A 22,353-nucleotide genomic window follows, 5' to 3' on the forward strand; every position below is an offset into this window, starting at 1 on the left:
TTCAAGACCAGTTGGATAACCCCTACACATCCTAACAATCAAGGCAGGTTCTCTTTGTTCTTGAAAAAAAGGGATAAAGGGAAAGGAAATAAAGGGAGAAATATAGCAAGCCTAGGAACTTGGAATACATATAATATTATAAATGTAAATCTTTATATGACTCTTTACATGATATGGCCTAGAGACAATTATATATTTAAGTACATATTATAATTATTGGCTGGTTTAAAGCAGCTATAATCAATATTTTGTATTATATCATTATGATATGAAACAATGTTATTTGTCCCTACTGTCCCCTAGTGGCCAAAGAAAAATGTAAAATTAAAGCAGGTTTGATATACTTTTTCAAGCAAAGTAAAACCATATAACAAGTGTTGCTCAGCACTCATCCCACCTGTCAATCAAAAAGCATGAAGCTGTTCTTTGTCTTTCCAACACAAGATATATATTCATCGACTTCCTAATGTTTTATTATGTTTCAGAAACGTTTTGAAGTTCTGATCATATCTACAGCTTAAAGGCAGCCCTGTCTCCATCAATACATCTTTTAGCATCACCCTTTGGGGACTCAGTGCTTCTGAAGTACACTTTTAAGTAATTAAGTGCCTTTATACAGGCGTAAGTACCATTTTGAGGAACATTTCAATTATGTTACATTATACTTATATTGCACTACATGTCAGAGGGAAATACTGCACTTGCTACTTTTTAATCTGACAAATATTGTTAATACATAACATATAAAGCTATAAAAAAGTGTTGTAATGCAACATAGATCATAAAACAGCCCACAATAATAATATGCAACGATATAACTCTGCCTAACACTGAACACTTCTTAACGCACTCATTTCCTAATCTAAACACTAAAGAAACAGTTCATTTCCTGAGAGAAAAGACTCGCTCAGCAACCTTACTTTTAGGAAAATAAAGAAAGATAATGAGCTGACAGTAAATCTGCATGTCACTCACCATTAACACGGTGTGTTTGGGCTAACAGCTGATGCCCACAGTGTCCACGCTCCTCCTGCTTCACACAGTGAATCGTGACCTCAGCAGAATGTGGCTGATTCTCGGACCAATAACGAGTCATCGGCAATAATGACACGGCCCTTTGATGAATGGGTCTGTTTTCAGGGAGGCAGACATCCACTGGGGAGTCGGCCTTGGGCAAACACAAAATCCCTCAGGTCACAAAAGCAGATGGATGGGCCGCAGTTCTCTGTCACTTTTATCGCTTAACTACTTGTCCCTGGATTAATAAATCTACAGTCATGACTGAAAGCTCCGGGCGCACACCACCAGCCGCTTACCACCTTTGTGTAACCTTGACGTAATCAGAACCTCTTCATGACTCCACTTTGACTGAATACATTTTCATAAACGATGCCATCGGAGAAAAGTAAGGGCCGATTTATCCTCCACTACTTTGCTCTTTCCTCACGGTGGTTTCTCGAAGACTCCACCATCTCATGAGGCATAAAGGACAGCAGGGTTTTGCAGTGAAAATGTCTCGCTCATTCACACCAAATTGATTTTATTCAGAGGTTTATGTTCTCTCAGTGCACACCACCAGCTCATTGAAAAGTAATACATTCTGATGAGACAGGGCTGTTCGCATATGAAACAGGGAGCGAGGCCCAAATTTAAATCAACTCTTCTCCCAGCCTGTTTTTTTTTCCTTACCAACTTATTCTCTGTCTGGCGGTGGAATGGATGAGATGAATTCACAGCAGTCTGAGAATATAACAGCAACTTATGTTTCCCTCCTCAACCCCAGCTAGTTAAATAGCCAAACCCACCTTCTGTCAGCCGTCTGAGAGATCTGCTCTCCTGAAGACAACCTGCTGCCGTCACCGGACAAAACTGTGTTTTCTGTCACGTTTTAGAAGAATGCAACAGAAACGCGACCTTTACCACTTGTGTGGTACCGACGGTAATTGCTAAGTTAAACAACACTAAGAAAACTGTGTCATCATGTGAGAAATCTACATGTGAAGTGAGGGGAGGAAGGAGGTACAGATTGTTCTCACTTTTTTAGTGATGCTGATGATAAAGATGGTGCGCGATAATTAGTTGACTATCCACCCTCGGAAAATAAAATAATTACAGCACACATCGTTGCACAAACGCTGAAAAACATCTTGCGTATTCATGATAAGTGACCTTTTGCAGTCATGCAAATAATTATTGTCGGTTTTCACTTGCAATGACAGCAGCAGTATGACATTGTTATAGTGCCACAAATAACTTAGAAAGAGGCCAGAGCGAAAGGCTGCGCATACATAATAAGCATATGACATTTATACTGAAGGGTTTGCAGCAGTCAACACTGGCTTCTTTTGACCATGAACACAATGTTTCCTTTAAACTTTAGAGTTCTAGTTGCCTAAACAAACAAAAAGGACAACTGTGAGGAATTTAGTGGCATCTAGTGGATACCCCTCCTCTCAATTTCCCCTTTCCAAGCCCACAGTGGCCTCCAGGGAACATAAAAAGGTCCTATCTAGAGCCAGGGCGCACGCTGTGAAGAGGACCCGCTCCCTATAGGAGGAGATAGTGGGTATCCCTTAAATGCCCTTAAATGCTTCACACCACTCCTTTATTAACCAAAACCTTAACCAGAAGAGGCAGCTCTCAAGAAACACTTCTTCACATCTTGTACCTCTCGACTCGGCTTAGGTTTAGAACAAGGTTTAGTGAAGTGAAGTTAGGGTTCGGAGTAATGCTGCGTTCACACCAAAAGCGTCGCGAAAGCTGACTTTGCGTGTGAACCTCGCAGTAGGCATTGTAATTGTCGTGAAACTTGTGTGGTGGTTACACGTCATCTAAAAATCCTTTTCATAATTTACAAGCGTCGTCTCAAGATGAACATAAAGGTGTGCCATCATCCCCATTTGAGTGATTCATGGTGTCAGACCCCTCTCTCTGTGACAGGAGGCTTCAACTTGTTCAAAACAGCTTTTTTCCCCCTTTACTTTTGCCTAATTTGTAGCACACGTTATTCTACAACGCTGGATATCAATAGTTTGTGTACTATTTTGAATGGCCACACCCAGGGGGAAGTGAGACAAAAACATATTTTTGAAGTCTCCTAGAGGCTATTTATAGAGTGTTATTAGTGTTAACTCTAATGCACGGATTGGGGAAAAAATAGCTTAATTAAGAGGAGTTGCCTATACGCTCTCACTTCTACACAGCAAGCGTTAGAAAGAAAGCGACATGCACTCTGTTAACTGCAAAAGAGAGAGGGAGTGTCGCTGAAGATGATGAATGTGACAATGACAGAAACCTCCTGTCCTTCATGCACAAAGCAGGATGAATGATATGATAGTTCTTTACTGAGCTGAGACTCCTTCATTGCTTAGGAGGCATAATCTGGACAGAAGACAGGTCGTTTAGTGGATGATAAAGACTCTGCTTCATATATTCTGCAGCACATTGTAACTGCATTAGTCACAGTGGAGTGATGCAGTAAAATTGATGTTTTTTTTGATTTGTCTCTTGGAGATTGTCAAGTTTGAGCCCACAGACAATGTCACACAATTTGGGTCAGTTTGTTTCCATACTAACAATAATAAATGGTTTCCTGTTATAGCTGTTGTCCACCCAAACAATCTAAACAGCCTATAAACGCATGTGTTCCACTTTTCTACCCTCCAATCGGTGCGTGGAAAGACTTTGTGATGTTTTTCGTAAATCTGCCTTCAGGAATGTGACCTTAAACGCTGCCCTCATTCACAGCGTCTTTCCGAGAGAGTACAGCCTTGCAGTGGGGAGGAAGGTCATCCGATGGCAGCGGGCTACTACTTTAAGAACGCGGCGACTGGAACTATTCATTAAAACCTCAGAGAAGGAAATATCAGTACGCACTCAAGGACGGCAGGGGAAAAAGAGATCTATCTATTTCTCACACTTGTTGCAGGGTAAATTCTCTCATTTCTTCAAATATGGTTTCTCGAGCAACCATTAAAGTGAAGAAGCAACTTTTCCAGTGACTTCACTTCTGAAATCATCCCTTTACCCAACAACCCACTTTTCTTTAGGATCTTGTCTGAATCCGGTTCTGAGTAAACTGGAGCCAAAGAGCCAGCAGCAGCATCCTGTGCATCTCTCTCACATCTCCACAGAAAAACCACAGTTTCTCCTTTCTCTCATGAGGAAACATCAAATGCTGGGGGGGGGGGGAGAAAAAAAAGTGAAAATAAGAACACAACTTGTGGGATTCACTGTTTCTTAAAACTTGACAGCCATAAATCCACTGAGGATGTGAGCTCCCTTTCAACAGCAAGACCCCCGAGGTGGGCAGATCAGCCCCAGCAAACTGTTTAATTCACCAAATTCACAGAATAAATCAAACAAGCTGCAGTGCTTCTTCCCAAACTCGAGAAACGGGTCGCAGCACAGCTCAGAATTGACTGTCACGTGCAGCATTAAAGAGGAAAGTCCAGGCAGCAGCTGCCTGTTTGGAAAAGTAAAAAAGGGAAGACAGTTTACAAAAACATTGTAAATTCCTTTACTTTGTCTTCAGGAAAAGGCTACAGCTGGAAACAATCAGGGTTTTGAATTGCTAACTGTTGAAGACATTTTTTTTGTTTTAAGTAAAGTGGCAGCAATGTGAAGATTTGTTGTTTTCGCTGATTTAAATCGTCGTAAACTGAAGATGGTTGGCTGTTTGGGACTGCTAGTCAAACAAAACAGGACATGTGAAGGTGTCATCTTTGAATTTCTAGAGGAAATAAGACAGTCGACTGATTCATGGAGAAAAGAATTAGCAGATTAATCAATAAGAAAAACATTCCCTGATTTGCAGCCGAGTCGGAGTTATTGGATTCTCTTGATGAACTAATATGACATGTTTCAGTTATTTGGTTTCATTCTAGTTTTATGAAAAGTAGCCCTTATGCACGTTTAAGTAATGTTCTACCACTAGCCACTAAAAGGAAAAACACTTTAATCTTATTTTTTTTTCTTTCTGATGCTCTTGTTTTGTCAATGTAAAGCTCGGACAGTTTAAAGTCTCACCAACACCCTCATGTCATCAAGCAGCCACATGCACGATAACCGCCTCATCGTTAGCCCGTATAGCCCGACAGTGGAGAGATGATTTAGTGCCATAACAGACCACGAGGGTGGGAGGGGAGGGGGTCCCCTTTGGACCAAAAAAACACACTCCACAGCAGCAACACGCGCACAGAGCCGCTCACCTTCTTCACCTGTCACACAGGATCCGAGCAGCAGCGAGGCGACCAGCGCAGTAATCCCAGCGAGTCTGTTAGTCCCCAAAGGCATGTTGGAGCGACGGGATGCTGCAGAGTGTTGTCCCACGAGTCGGAGGGGAGACTGTCCGCCTCCACCACTTCTCTCCTCTTCTCCTGCTCTTCTCTGCTTCAGCTCCGCTGCGCTGCAGTAGGCTGCTGCCACAATGTGGAGGGGCCGGCCGGTACCCAGTGAGGAGGAGGAGGCGGAGGAGGAGGAGGAGGAAGAGGAGGAGGGTGCTCTCACATCGCCTGCTCTTCTATCAAGTGCTGGAAGGAAAATGAGGAGCGACGAAAAGAGGGGAGGGAGGGCTCTTGCGAGGCTGTTGCAGGTCCGAGTCCCTCCTCTCACATGAGATCATGAAGAAACTCGGGCAGAGGGAACGTGGCGAGTTGCTGTTTAACTGAGTGTATAGTTGAGGTTCATCTCAACCATCTAAAAGCAAAGCAATACTCACATGTGCACGAGACCAGGGGTTTTGAATCTGAGATCATGGGTAAAAGCTCCCCTCCGAAACGGATGCAAGACACCCAGACTGTGTGTGTGGTCGTTTAGTAGTCGTTTTACAGGTTTGGCAGGTGAAGCCCAGCCCCTTTGCTAATCCATCTATGCTTTAACTCAAAATGTTTGTATCCAGTTTTTCAGACTATACAAGTAACTTTATAAAAATGAATTGATAGGCACGGAAATAAGCGCATGAAGCTGTATTGAAAAATAGAGAGAAAGTTTATTTGTGTAGCACGTTTCAAGGTGATACAAAGTGCTTCATATAAAACCAATAAAGCATCAACATAATGCAGAAAAAAACAGGATTTTAAAACAATAAAGAAAATTTATTAAAACATTAAAAACAGAAGTTGCCGTGCAGTTTAAGAAGTAAAATGCAGTAGTGAGATGCAGAAATGTATATCCTTGAATCTGGTTCAATTCAAGGCAACAGCAAACAGAAAAGTCTTCAACCTGCATGTAAAAGATCTGAGAGTCTCGGCAGACCTACAGCTTTCAGGGACCTTGTTCCAGATGTGAGGAACAGAAAAGCTGAACAGTCGTTCGCCATGTTGAGTTCTGACTGTTGGAACAGAAAGTAGACAAGAACCAGACGACCTGAGCGGTCGGGATGGTTCATAAGATAACAGCACATCACACATATATATAGGCCCATAACCATTCGGTGCTTTCTAAACTACCAGTAGTATTTTAAAGTCAAGTCATTGCTGGACAGGAAGCCAGTGCAAAGACCTCAGAACAAGTGTTACCTCTGATCTCGTCTCACGTTCAGTTCACACCAGAATCTGAATAGGTAGACCTCAAATTAATAACGTTTAAATCCGACAGGCCTTTGGATTTCAATTTGAATGTATGGCAGAAAGTACCAAAACACTTATAATTCTGCATGTTCTTTTTCAACGGACAGTATATTCAGTGAGCGAGCACTTGAATGTAAAATAAGATGCCCATCAATCAATCAAATCTACATGTATCCCACACAGACAACAAGACGACGGCAACGTCGGATGAACACCCACACATGTCAGTCATCCACCAATACCTCCGGACTGACCTTCTAACCAGGAAGAAACAGCAGTGGGGCTTCTGTGTTTCTCTGTGAAGGTCAGTTGGAGCGGCAGCAGCTTAGCCTTTTAGCCTTGCTAGTGTTCACCCACACAACCTTTGATCCTTACTCACAACGGCACACCGTTTTCTACCAAGGTGATGTGTTGCATGCTGCCAGTAGTCTCTCTTTGATGAGGGTTTTATTCCAGGTGCAAAGCAAAAGAAATGTCTTTTTCACCTCATGGGCAAAATATTCAGTCAAACACGAGGGGCAACCAGGTCAAGGTTGTTGATGGATTTTTCTGATGACAACAGCAATGCAACTCAAATCCTCCTCCAGCCTGCTGGAGAAAAAAAACGACCAGGTGTGTACATTGGTTTATTTGTAATATGTGCATCAGCGATGCTGTAAACTGGCTTCGTTATAGGCCAGGAGGAAGTGGACTCCAGAGACCATCAGGGTGATTCAGTTTAACACTAAATACCAAGCGTTCTTTTAGCTTTTGGAGGAATTTCCTGACAGTCATGACCCGTCACCAGCAGCAATTACACACAATTTTACACAATTCAGATATATGTTGTTGTGTTTTCACACAGAAATCAATCAAAAAAAATCACATGCATCGGCAATTGGGTGGTTTCTTTTCTCCAGAGTTTAGTACTTGAATTCATGACTATACTCTGGCTTAATAGCTGCTTCGCTGTAAATCATCTTTGCTGAAGAGATCTACTGGTTGCACAGCGACACTGTAAAAAGTCTGGGACAACTTCCACAGTGATGGAGGAAGGAAACATGGATACATAATTTTCGTATAGTTTGTTGCACCTCACACTCCATAAAAGCCAAAGTGAGCTCTCATAGCATGAGCCACAAGCCACCGTCACCTTTTTCAAATCGACCTGGACACACCAGGGGGTCTGGGAGCACTCATCTTGTATTCACTGAGGGGTCTGACATCATCACCCAGGGGCATAGCGGTCAGTTTGAGGGCCATGGCATTCAGGTTTTTGGGTCAGCCCTGGTTCATAATCTAGCTGTGACTCCTGGGAAGCTTGAATCATTGATGTGGAAGCACATTAGATTTCATTTAGCCGACACGTTTATCCAAAGCGACTTTTATTTTAGACACCGTAGACAGTGCAACAGGGAGCAATTTGAGGTTAAGTGTCTCGAACCACCGACCCTCTGATTGAATGATGGACCGGATAACCACTGAGCCACAGTTGCCCCAAAGTTAACATCTCAAAACTTCCAATGATCAAGGCAAATTAAAGCTTCACTTCACCGTTTTGTCAATATTGTTTTTGTAAGTAGTATTCAAAACATCTCAAGAACAAAACAATGTCTTAAAGGCTTTCAACCTCTGTTAAAAGGCTTGATTAAATGTAGTCAATCCAAACGCTTTGGTTACGGTTCTAGAAAGATAGAGGTTCACTAAAGGACACCAACGATGAGGTAAGTTCCCTAAACTTTGGTTGTTTTATGGAAAGAATTTGAAAATAAAACTTTGTATTTTTGTCATGCGCAGCCTCATTGTGAACACGGTATGTTAAACACAAGAGGACTTACTTACGGTGAATAATAGGTACTATTCAGAACGAGCAAACTCATTACACCCCCTTTCAATGGATCCATGTGTTGCAGAAATGTGGGCGAGTTTACATTTTGAAGCATGAGGGAATCCATCGCTGCCTCACCTCACCTACAAAATAAGCCTACTGTGGAGAAAGTTAAGAGATTTACATATGATTTGCATTTTATGCATGACTATACAGGTGCAAAGAGGCTTATTTTGGCATAAACCCCACTGCATGGCTCCAATTTCCTGCTCTACTGTACCCCACAAATGAGCACTAACAAGACCTTAGTGGTGAGCCAGAATGAGCAGCGCAGCGCCCGGTTCATTTCCCTACTGATACAGTGTACTGCCAACACTGATGAAGCTGCTGCAGGATCATATTCAACAAAGCATGCATAGTTAGGAAAGATAGCTGGCAGCAGAAATGAGAGGAGGCCCCTTCATATGCAGAAAAGGAGAGACTGTGAAGAGTGTGTGCTTTAGCTTCCACCTGTTTTTATGCACATTTTACACATAGAAACAGGTGATTGGAACCCAGAGATTGTACGATGGAAACCGTGAACATGTTAAAAAATGTTTTTTAAAAAGTGCCAAATTGCAATGGAAGCAAGTAAAATAAATCATCATTGGCAATCCACAAGAGACAAAAATATTGGTATAACAATATTAATAATAATCATTTGGGAATCTTTATCAGAAGCCTTTCTTCTTAACCCTTTATTATGACTGTCTGCTCTAACTTTTTTTCCGCCACGCACCACAAGCGGAAACACAACACTTGGTGGCATACGTACAATTGTTGTGGTAACATTTTAGCAGTTGGCTATTTAAACAAACCAACATTAATTTAAAGTTATGTTTTTGTCCACCTGACCAGTGCAATATCCACTCTCCTTTGCAATTGTTGTCTCCTGACGAAGACATCTGGCTATTTAACTAGCGAGTCGCTAACTTTCTCTGTCTGCCGTTCTGTGATGGAGATGTAGTGCACAGTGGTTTTTAGTTTTTTTTTCTGCTGCACCCGAAAACAACACGAGAAACTTCCCCGAATGACTTCTTACAGACAGGCAAATATTACAAGTTTTACGAAATGTTATGTTGAAATATGCAAATAGGCATCATCTTATGAAAAACGTGCTAATTAGCAAGTCTGAACATTGGATGAAGCCAGGTTCAAAATTTGTAGTTCATTTTATTGACATATCTGAGTCAAAGGTTTTACAGAGGGAATTTGGGATATCCCTTTTTATCACACCACAAATCAGGCATAAAAAAAAGAAATCAATTTTCACTCGGAATAACGTTATAAATCAGGCTATGAATAATATATGAACAAACCCCTCAGTAAAAACCTTCAGAATACGAAAGGAGAAAGCTGGTGTGTGTGCTGCTCAAATGGAGATTTATGGCTCATAATATAAGACAGCCTGTAAAAAATATTGTGAAATTACATTTATATTTTGTAGACAATACAAGTGAATATGGCTAAACATTTTAAGTTCAAGATATCAGCATGAAACTTATCCCATTCAGACAAATACATTTTTTATTAAACTTTTTATTAAACAATAAGAGAAATCTAAAGAGGTTTGAATGTATTATACTTTATGTTTTGTTTTTGTTTTTTAACTTTGAAAGAAAATAAGCACCTAAATGTGTATTTTGGATGTTTTCTTTCCTCTGGTTTTAAAGAATACATGTTATGGAAGCAAAAAAAGCCCCAAATCTCAGAATTGACCATGGAATGCATTAAACAAAATAAGGTTTTTGCATTGGGTGTCTTCCCTTGAGCACCTTTGAGTAAATAATTCAGACAAATCAAATAGAGTATAATATATGGGTTCCTCCTCCATCAGGGCCTAGTTTTGAGCGCCCTCTCACTGCTTCTTTCCTTAAATGTGACTACATCCTCTCTTCACCATTATTCCCGTTCTTCGGGGGTTTTCTGCCACTTGCTGTAACAAATAACTACTCTACATTCTTCAGGATGTGTTGACATCACATGTATACGTAATATATGCTTGTCATGACCATCATGCACTCAAACACATTTTGATGAATTGATACTTCCAACATCTTCACAAAAGAGACAAACACATCAGATGTGTGAAGTGATGTGGAGATTGTAACATTCGTTAAATTACTAACAAAAACACTATGATTTAAAGGCAATGCAAAGCTCACAACCATCCACCTAAATTAAAAATGAATTACTTCTCTCTCTCAAACTCATACAATACAACAGAACACATATTAATTGTCTTGTGTGAACGCACAATTGACAGCCCACAAATACAATAAAGCAAAGCTTAACCATCTATATTTTTCTCGTCACACACACTCATTTGATTACCAATTTGTGCTGTCTGACATCATCTTACATGATTATTGGAACAAAAAGCAATCAATGAAACAACCAATTAGAACCATTGAACATTCCCGCCTTCTCTCCAAGTTTTGACCTTTTTACAACACCGCAGAAGGAGGGGTGAGAGAAGAGATTGATTATTCACAAACGACTTTGTATTTGAGAGTTTCCTATTCAAAGTCTTGATTTTACAGTTATAAATCATCTCAAAGGACTTGATTATTGTAAATGTAGATGTCTCAAAGAAATAAACATTTTGTTGTATCCTTTAATCAATAAAACCATGAAAGACATTTTTTTTGACGTTCTTTCTTTCTCTCTTTCTGTGTTTGTCCATCTTATCCGTCTTTTCTTACCAGCTTTGGTTCCTCGAAGACTTTGCTCACCCTCTCCCTACAAAACACTTCTGAAAATACAAAGAGAAACTCCCTCTCTCAATAAAACATTGTGTCACAGATGGGAACATAATTCCACCATCACCGCCCTCTCCTCCTGTGAAAAGCACAATTGAAGACTAGATTGATGATATTTGCCCCCTTGATTATGTGTTGCCATATCTGATGATATTGCCTCACAATCACACAGAATGTGAAACCATTCTGCTGCGGAGGTGAGAGAAAAGTAATTTCTCGCACATTGTGAAAATGCATCGCCTCATCTCAGCCTGCTGACTTGTTTGCTCTCAGAGACGTCTTTAAAATATTCCCATGAAAATATTCCCCATTCTAGCCGCAATACAAACATGTTTTATTATTGGTAATCTTATTGCTACTTCTGGGCTTCATCATAACGAATATGTTCCGCATTAATTTTATTTTCAAATGCGCTTTTCATTGGAACTCTAAAGAAACTGCAAACACTCTCCAATTGAAAGGAATGAAAACTAGAATAATGTTAAGGAAAGTTAAGCAGTGACGTGAAAAGTCTAACAATTGTAGTCCAGTTTTAAACCTATCCACCATGTGTATGCTTAACCGGTTGCCTTCTTTGAGGGCCGGGCCCAGAGTTTGGTCCCGGCGACAGCAGGAAGCGGGCCGCAGCTTGATCTGAAGGTGCAGAGACATTAAGTAGTACTGGGTTCACATCAGATCTGTCAAATTAACTTATTTCTCTGTAGCAGATTGGAGTTTTAGTTTCTCATAGGCGGCGCTGCTCCGGAGGGACAGTCAATGAGCATAAGCAAGAAGTGAAGTTTTCCTGGCTCAGTAATAAGCCCCAGAGAAACATGCAAGAAGAAAGGTAGCAGCGGATGTTATGGAACCTATTGCTGCTGCTGCTGACTTTCCAAGTTCAGTAATTGTTACATGTTAAATGGATTCTGTTTGTTACCCATTAATTGTGAAGAAAGAGTTAGGGAAGGAAGCTGAATCAAGAGGGTAATATAGTGGCTTGTATTGTGAACTCCTTCTTCCTCTGCAAAGAGGTCAGAGGTCAGGGAGGTTACGGTAAGAGTGGACTGGAACTGGCAAAGATTCAGGAACTGGCTTTTTTCACAGTTTATAATACATACAACTTTTTCCTCCAAGTACTCTATTGGGAAGCAAACACAACAAACATACAACAAACAATGTAATCACTCAAGACAAAGTTGATGAAAATCATGTAAAAAGCTAAAGAAAACATGAAATGGTAGTCCAGAAGAGACACAAGTTTTAATATAAGACAAAAAGAGAACAAAAGAAGTTTGGATTCTTCATCTGATGACAAATAATTTCTTCGCCCTTTATTGTAACTTTCGGTATAAACAGTTTTTTGGCTACTTGAGGGCAGCACGAGCAGAAACACAATAACTGACTGACAAACAATTCTTGCGGTTAACATTTTAGCAGTTGACTCATGTTTTTTGTCCACCCCAACCAGTCTATCCACTCTCCTGAGGAAGACATGTGGCTATTTACATACTAAATTCACCACTATGTCCAATAGCTGGTTGCTAACTTTGTCTGGCTGGTGATGGAAAGGTGGCGCACAGTGGGTTTGTAGAGTTTTCTGCTGCAGCTGGAAACGACACTTACTAGAGCAGTGAACGTGAACCAAAACAACTTTTGCTGGCAATAAAACCGAAAAACAATGAACTGAAAAAGATACTTTAATGCTGCATAAAGCTGAGGGGAACTGCAAAGGTGGGTGATACTTATTTGTGGAGGGGCAATACTGATCAGTGCAGCTTTAAGTTAAAACTATTCATTCCTAACCATTTCCTTTGGTTGAACCTCTTGTCAGTGTCAGTTATCCACAACTTAATACACTTTTAATTTGAGCTGCCTTAACAAAATATAGTCTTCCTTCTTCAATCTGTAGGGGACAGGGTGAAGTTGCTGTGTCAGATAACATTGACTGTTGGTCTTAACTTTTTTCAATCTGCTGTTAGCCCTTGTTAGCATATAGTGCAAATGAGTCTCAGTGGATTCGTTGAAAATATTTGCCTCATTTATCTAGACGTATGCTTCTGTTTGATATTTAGACCTTTGTGCCCATGAATGTAAACAGATGCAAGCTTGTATGCGGTTACAAACATACACAAACATATCATTCCTCCATCAACACGATACTTCTTTGTAATTGCTTTTGGAGCATTATTCCAGTCAAAGCTATAGATTTCAGACCAGTGAGTCCAGTAATTCCAGCTCCCCACTGGGCATCTAACTCCTCGTTTGTTTACATTACAGTTCTTAGCTTTCAGCTTTGTGTTTTATGCTTCTTCGACATGCCTGGTGACATCCTTTCAATAGATGAGATGAGTCGAGATAGAGGTAGCTTTTTAATGGCTCTGGAGTGCATTTCGGCTCACTACTTCTATACATGAGTGATTCACAACCAGCGGTGCTTGTACCCAGGGGGTACTTCTACAGTTGTAAGGGGGTACGTGGAGAGATTGTGGAGTAGTTAAAAAAATTTATAATATATCCACATGCTGTATTGAGTCAGCCGAGACAGACGACCATAGGTGCCATTAGGACATAATGAAAACTAGCGAACAAGCAGACAACCACAATAGCTTAAAATCACTTTGCTGCATGGGCAGAATATGGGTCAAATTTAGGTTGTGGTGGCTTGAAAGAAAGTGCGCTAGCTAACGGTACCCTGACTACTGCTAGATACCTTACGCTGGTGCAGTGAGTGCTGGTTTCCTCCGAGTGCAGGACAATGCCTGGCCTCATGTGGCCAGAGTGTGTAGTAGACAGTTCCTCAATGGCGTAGGCGGTGATGGCATTGATTAGCTTTCACATTCCCCAGACCCCGAATCCCATCGAGAACCTCTGGGACATTATGTATCCATGGGTCTGACTCCATGCGTCTGAGTCCGTGTGGCTTTGAATCCAGCGCTCAACGGGTTCATGGTTTGGGTTTGCATTGACTGCTCTTACATCATTTAGTTCTCCACTAATAACACAATGAAGATGTCAATGATAAATTACGTTTTTTTAAGTCTTTTTTTTAGCAGTGTATATTGTAACAATATGCTTTTACTGTGATGAACAACATCCTGTTTAAAGACTTAATGTGAAATAGATGTGGAGCCATATCAAACAGAAAGTTGGGAACCACTGCTCTACTGCTATTGGGTCTGAGAATCTCAATACACCAGAGAGTGTCTGCTAGTGCATACCGTTTGAATCAACTTTAATTATTGCTCTTATCTCTAGTTAGAGTGGTTTTTAAACATACAGTATAGCAATATGGAATTAGCAAAAGTGGAATATACCATGACTGAAGACAGCACATTTAACTTGTAAATGTCCAGCAATTACATGTCAGTTGATTCACTTTCTGAATGTTGATAGAAATTGTATGTTATTTCAAACTCAGAGTCCTTTACAGTCGAGTTCAGCTTATACGGAATGATTACATTTGATATCGGAGTGTATAATTGCGGCCATATCTATCGCCATGATTGGACCTTCTCATGGGGCAAATAGCCTACGGAGAGGGTGCAGTTGTGCTGTCATGTGTAATTTTATGTAATTTATACTGAAAAAGAGCAAAACTGAGCGTCGAAAAAGTTATCTTAATATAAAGATAACATTTAATAATCACCATTTGTTCACCTTTTCCAATGTTCTCATGTTACGCTCCAGCAAATCATTTATCAGAGTCATGTCATAAGGGAGTCATTTGAGGGTTAACGGACAGTATGGCCTATCCAGTTACTACTCCTGATATTATGCTTTAATTTGCTTCTACGTGTAAAGATTCACTTTTGGTTTGCAGCCATCCCCGAGTCACTCTACAATCTACTGCCCCCATTTTCTTCCGCCATACTTTTATCTATTTTGAAAACCAAATGGAGCCAGCCAAGTGATCAATGCATTCTTCCTCTAACTTTTTATTCACAACATCTGCTGCTGGATTCTCAGGGCTTTTGGCAGGTCAATTGGCTGGAAAAATATTCAATGTCTCCATTGCTGAGAGTTCCTGGAAGAATCTCAACATGCCTTTAGTTGTTTTATTCATTCATTTCCCAAAGCCATACTCTCCTGTTCATGGTCACATGGAACAGGAGGCTTATCCCAGAATGCATTGGGTGGAAGGAAGTGATACACATGCAGGTCCTCAATCTCTTTTCACAACCACGTGTAATCTGTTATTTCTTATTATTGATGTCCAATAAGCCAAGTGTAAGATGGCACTGGGCAATAGTAAAATATTCTGGTCTGTGAAGGTTTTGTCAGAGCTGCTCCACGTCTCTGCCCAGTCACCCTTGTAATGAAAACAAACACAGCCTCAAGGTGTAACTCATGAGACTAGATTTATAAAGCGAGGTCAGATAAGAGATGTGAAAATAACAGTCTATAAAAGTGATATCAGTATTCATGATTGCTCTGTCTGGAAACCTTCTAATATCACAGGTTTACCCAAAAAAAAAAAAAGAAAGACCTTTCTTTATAGCATGTATTATTATTCCAAGAACATTGAATTCTGATGAACTTATCCTTAGCTTTAATTAGTATGTATTCAGTGATAATTAAAGTAAAGCTCACTCTGTTAGATCAGGTAACAAGCCTCCAGGCGTACAGAGCCGGGCCTCATACCAGCACATCACGCCTGACATTATCATCTTTGACTAATTATCATCATAAACTCATTGTCTGGTGTGAATACCCCCAACACAGCTCTGCTCGTGCGGCTTGTGAAAAATCCCTTATAACCTTAACCGCAGCCCTTCAATGTGAAATGAGTGGTGTTACGTATCAGCTGAACAGTTCAATCTGATTCTTTCACTGTCCTGCTCCAGAGACAGTTAATAGTGCTGATGAGAGGGATTCAGCTCTGAAGGGATTCCTACAGATGGCTGAGTATATGCACATCCATTTAGCTGTAATAATGCCGTAGTTAGGTGTCTGCCTTATATGTTATATCTGTATGCACGCTGGAATCAAAGGCAAAACATAAATGCACAGCAAGATGATACCCTCACACACGCTTTAATGATCCGGGCTTTGCAGTAACTGGCCCATTTTAAGCTTGGTTCTGAATGGAAATGTAATTTGACTTATTTTATGCATTAATGAAGCGTTTCTCATTATATATAAAAAATAAAAAATAAAAAAAACATGTTTTAGTCACTCTGGGTGCACATATTCGGAGCACTGACGTTTGCTTATTCAGAGCACCACACTCTCTTAGCAGCAAAGCGTGGATTGGAGGGGACGGAGCAGCAGAGCGCCAAGCACAACAAATGTGTGAGAGTAACTGGTGTGCTGAATTATTTCATAAAAGGTTTAGCTTAGGTAACTTGGCTACATTTTCACTTATCTATAATGTCAGCTATAGCCTACGTTTTAGTTATTTTCATATGCATAGTGTTACAGCCTCATGTATTGTCATCATCATTATCATCCTCACTGGCAACAAACTCCTGTACAATAACTGCTATTTTTACATCATATCGATAGGAAAGTTTGTTTTGCGTCTATTTCAACTTAACTCTCTTTTTCTTTGAACAACAGAAGTTTCATTTTAGTGTAGAGCGTCCGATCGTATTTACAAACGCACCAATTGAATGTATTATCGGCTATAGATTAGCCAGAGGGATAGTCTATTAGCTTCATGAGCAGTAAACTAAATGTAGGAAAACAAAATGAAAAAAATGACAATCACAAAACAACTATAAAAATGACAATTACATTGACATGACAATTACAATGATGTAACAATGTAACTTAAAGCTGGTAAAAGAAAAGGTTAAAGTGGTTAACTCATACACTGAATGGCCAATACTAATATTAAACTATATTTTATTTGTGTTTACATTAGACAACCGAGAAGTATAGCAGTTATTGCTCTTATTTGATATTGGTCAATTAAGCCAACAGAACTTGTACCTCAGTAATTAGACTGAAGTGTTGAAGTGTGAAAATAGACGTGTCAGGTTGTGTTATTGTCATTATTTTTGGAGGTGTTTCTCCCACACTATCTCTCGCACTATGAGAATCTATAAATGATGTCAAATAGATTGGTTTTGCTTGCGATGAAGAAATGAATTCTGCTTTTTTTTAAGGAAGCTTTGGCAAAAGCGCAGATAACGTTTTGTAATTTACCTGTCAGAAACAGACTATATAGATGTCTCGCGCAAGATAAACCGGCCAGAATATTGTAAATATAGCGTCGCCCTAAACTGGTAAGGACTTAACACAAGCACAACAGTTCCCCTTGCGCCCATGGGAAAATGACTCCAGGCTCTATGAGCTCCTGCAGTGTGCAGGGCTGATGTTGATTCAATTTATTTTCCTTCACTGACACCGGGTGTAGCCACTGAGTGTGAATCCCATATCCAGGATAGTTTCATGTGAACATAATTCAGAATAGAACGGGCTGTCTGTTTGGACAGCAGATCCAACTGTGCACTATCCTTTTCCATGTCTTGTTCCGATTGAGAGACCCTGTCTGTCATAGCTGCCGGACTGGTGGAGCTTGCAGGCCGTTACGCCTCATAGACGTCCTCGGTGGGAGGCGTTGGCCCTAATATCACGCTTCACAACACGCTCAATGCCCCGCAGCCTTCTGGAGAACTTCACCTCATCCTCAGTGCTCAAACAGCGCCTCGCTACAAGTGTTCCTTCTGCTTGCTCACTAAAGATCAGTGTCAGCTGAGTGAAACACTTACCAGTCCAGGTTTTCTCGTGACAGACTTCCTGTCAAGCTGGAGGCTAAAATTGTTCACCCCAGTGTTTTTCCCTCTGATACTTAGCGGTCTTGAAACATGACGCTCTAATCATAATCTGTTGGCGCGATTGACCTCCTCTTGCTTGAACCACAAAGCACCTAGTCCCCGCAGCAATCATGTTAAGGCTAATTAAACACAATTATAATTACAACTGATTTTTTTATCAGTCATTTCTAATTTAGTACAGTCCATTTACTGCCTCTGATCAATCCCCTTTTTTTTTTTTATCCTCGTAGTGGTGCTGATGATTTTCTGTGAAAACCAAAAGCTTTATGACCTCTCTCTCTCTCTCTCTCTCTCTCTCTCTCTCTCTCTCTCTCTCTCTCTCTCTCTCTCTCTCTCTCTCTCTCGCTCCCTTCTGAGTAAACAGTGAAACATCCATTACTTAAGAATAGCGAGATCACAGGAGTCGAGAGATCTTTTCTTTTGGCAGAAATGGGAGTTTACAGTTAATCTGAATGGAAATCCTTCAGAGGAATGGAAGCATGGTGCAGTATGCAGTATGTCAAGGTAGCCGCAATGTTCACCGACACAGGAAAGTATTTCAGGCTTTGGTATATTATACTGTATGACTGGTCCAGATTAGTCCACCAAAAATGATAACGTTTTCTCACTTACAGTAACTAAGTGGTATCTAGCAATGCTGAAGTTCAGATGAATGTATCACTGAGATTTCGGCCTGTACCCCAAAAACAGTGGATGTCAATGGAATTCAACATTTCTCCAATGTCCCTTGTTACTTTGGATAATCCATTTTAAATTCAATGAAAACTGTTCTGTTATTGATTATCTATTAATTATGATTGATTATGAGTAACCACTGATGCATTGTTTATGGATAGATAGGTTGCTATTAGATATTAGATATAATTTAGTGATGTGAACACTGAAAACAAGAACGTTGCATCCGCTAAAGTGGGGTGGAGACATTGGAGCCTTGGTCATCGTGCTAAACATTAAAAATGACATACTGTATGTTTGTGTTTTTCTGATACCTCTTGCGTATGCTGGCTAACCGTAGCAACACTTTGTGCCGCTCACACATAGCTGCGGTGGAAAACCTCTCATAAATGTTTAGGATGTACCCCTCTTCTGTCTCCGTAAACAACACACAGGCCTTTTTAAAACAAACTAATTAGAGCATTAATAAACTCTATACTGTATGTATTCTGTTCGATGTGTAAGCAACCACGCCTTCCAAAGGAAACTGAACTCAAAACCAATGACCTGATCTGAATTTTGTATTTATTTGCTCCCCCCATATCTTCTGTTCATTAACGGAGACGAAGTGATAAGACCGGATCTGTTGGTGGGATGTTGCTCAGCAGGAGCCGCCTCTCAGCAGGGCGGGGTCTTTCTTATCGCCCCCTCGGGTCAGACGGGGATGTCCAGGCCACGCTGCGGCTGACAAATGAGCAGAACCCTGCAGAGTCAATGTCATCTGTGGGTTCATGCCAAGCCTTTTTAGCTTCTATCGGCCCCAAACGGGAGATCTATATTTATCCTTCCTGGAAATGTCTGTCTGTGGGCATCGGTCTTTCTGTCGGCTTGTGTGGGTTTGTTTGTGTATCCACCTGAATCTCTGACTGTCTTGCGTCTGCTTGCTTACAATAGAGGCTACCGTGCCGCCTGAAGCCGGTTCTTACATTAGGGAGGTAGCGTACAATCGCTCGCAGGGTTGAGAGCAAGCTTCGTATTACAAATTGCAGAAATAGCTTGACATTTACATCTGTATATCGTCTGTACATAAAATATGAAGCTATTGCCTAACCAGTAGTTATCTATCTGTAAGAATACACTGACTATTCATACAGAACTTCATACAACCCAACTTCTGAAGACCCACGCTATCCCTTTAATTATCACCAGGTGTGCTGGTTCCAATTAAAGACAATGCATCGTATTGATTAGAGCTGCAGCTCTAATCACGCTCTGAGCAGCCAAGTTGTTCTGCCTCCTTTAGGTCTTTTGGTCAAGTTGGGTACAGAATAATTGTTTGTTTTCCTACAGGCGGGATATTTTAACCAAGAGATCCTCAATTGCCCAAAATTCACAAAGGCCCATTGAAAAGAGGCAAACTGGCAGGGAATTCAGAGTAAATTCTGTCCTTGTAAGAGTAAAGCTCTGTATTTTCCCTACTGAGGGACGAATAAAGGATTATCTTATCTTATCTCTTGTCTTAAAAAAAACACTATAGCCGACAATGCCTATAATGATTATTTTTGTCAGACTCTCCCTCTCTAACTGGTGTATGTCCTCATCATTCATAAGGCTTCAAAAACCGGGGATAAAAACTACGAAATAGACCTTTAATCAAGCGTAGTTAGTCAAATTATTTCTTTTCTCCGACATTGGAAAACCTCTTTGGAGTCACAGAAGACACTGTACTACTGTCAGGGTGAAATGTACTTCTCGTGGCTGGTAAACAAATCTTGATGTTTATGGATCCAAGGTGCGAATTGAGACAGATTTTATCCTCCAATTGTTCATTGTCTGCAGAACGGCCAGGCTTTATTGTCTCCAACGTAAGCAATTCTGCTGCTCAGCTCTTTATGGGATCAGCAGACGTTTACGCTCCAGAAACCTTATTAGTTTTACAAGACAGTGATAGAACCGTAGACCAATCAAAGGAAATCAATTCTGTACATCTCTTACTTGTTATTTTTAATAATGGTATTTGCCTCTGCTCGCAGTTCAGTTGCTCCTAATGATTTTAATACTACATGCATATCCCACTAATCAATGGCAGTGTTGTATTTGTATTTCCCTTCTGTCCTTCTCTTTCACACACACACACTACCGTTTCAGCTTTTTTTTCTTCTCCACTTAGCACCTGTCTGTTACGGCGGGTACATATTTCATCTCAGTCAATCACCATCTGACAGATGGAGGACTGATCCGCCACACAAACCCACTGAGAAATGAGAACAATAAACATACCTGAAGTGGAAATGTTTCAAATTTCCTTGAAACCCAGATAAAAGCAGTCTCACCAGTCCAGGGCAGGGGAGATATTTCACATCTCGGTTCCCTGACATTGATTTTATGTTGTTGACTTGAAGTCCTGCCATTATTTTCCCTGACATGCAACTCGTGTTCTCATGGGGCCCGCATCACCCTTCCGTGGTGTATGGGATGACAGATGAAGCAGATGAAATAAAACCACAGATGATGAAACACTGCACAACAGCGTCTGTGTGGAAGGACAAGGTGCCTTTTAAGCCTTGACGCCGAGCTTCTACCTGTCAAATCCTTTTCCGTGATTCCTCTTCAGCCTTATCGCACCACACTGCTCAGTCTCAATCTATACCGATACGAATGCTCACATGTTAGCTGAATGTAAAGCACGCCACCGGATAAGCTACTCTTTTCCACAAATACTTCCCCTATGGCGAAATGTCGAGCTAATTTAGCTTCTTTATGGGCACGCTTTAGCTCTTCGCTGTGGATGTGTTTCCAAACCATCAATTACTTTACTGTAATGAGTTCCCTCTAAACATAAGAGAAACCAGCATGTTTAGTCACTGGACTTTTTTCGAATGCCACTGGCTGTTATTCTTCTGAAGCCAATAAAGTATGGAGGAGGTTAATGTTTCTTCTGTCGGTGGTGAAGGGTGATGGTGTTTTAGATGGGTTCATTTGTCTATTTCTATCGTTTAAAAGACATCCAACCATCCATTATCCGCTCCGCTTATCCTATTAGGGGCGCGGGGCGCTGGAGCCAATCCCAGCTGACATTGGGCGAAGGCGGGGCTCACCTGGACAGGTTGCCAGTCTATCTCAGAGCACATATGGAGACAGACAAAACAAACAAGACATGTCTATTTATTTTCAGAAAGAATCTCTTTGTCACGTATTGACACTCGGTAAAACATTACACCTAAAATACAAGGTGAGAAAATAATCTCAAATATGACTAAATGTATGACATGCATCTTTTTTTTTGCAAATGCGATTATGTTCTATCCGCCCCCTGCCATGGATCCTGGCTGTGTCTGAAACTGGTTTCGCTGTAACTTTGTATGGTTACTCATTCTGGTCACATGACATGTATTGCTTCTATCCATCCGGGGAGAGGGATCCTCCTCTGTTGCTCTCTCTCAGGTTTATTCCCTTTTTTCCCCGTGTTTTTAATGTTGTGATCTGGCAGGAGCAGGTTTGGTTATATGAAATAGACCTTGAACTAAGATTATTTTTTCAAAATATATTTTCTCAGACTCTAAAAAGCCCCTTTGGAGCCACAGAAGACATTATCCAACTGTCAGGGTGAAAAGCGCTTCTCATGATAAGTAAACTAATCTAAATGTACACAGATTTGTGCTGCAAATTACGGCGGAGGTTTTCACATAATTGTTCAGACGCGACTCATTTTGGAATCGGGACAAATTCCTGCTGTATCTTTGCAGCACAGAACACACAGG

The 22,353-nt window shown here is 40.7% G+C and overlaps 1 protein-coding gene across 1 annotated transcript in view; it reads right to left on the reverse strand.

The window, feature by feature from the left end:
* The window catches only part of LOC137793541 (contactin-associated protein-like 4), a 73,271-nt gene extending 67,970 nt beyond the window's left edge, over positions 1-5,301 (reverse strand). Inside the window, exon 1 of the mRNA XM_068589771.1 lies at positions 5,211-5,301. Coding sequence (XP_068445872.1) covers positions 5,211-5,295 — 85 coding nt within the window. The 5' untranslated portion in view covers positions 5,296-5,301. The remainder of the gene's footprint in view (positions 1-5,210) is intronic.
* Between the last annotated feature and the right edge of the window lie 17,052 nt (positions 5,302-22,353).

Source organism: Clinocottus analis, unplaced genomic scaffold (assembly GCF_023055335.1).
Source record: "Clinocottus analis isolate CAN_PGR_092001 unplaced genomic scaffold, fCliAna1.0.p SCAF_23, whole genome shotgun sequence".
In the NCBI taxonomy this organism is placed as follows: domain Eukaryota; kingdom Metazoa; phylum Chordata; class Actinopteri; order Perciformes; family Cottidae; genus Clinocottus; species Clinocottus analis.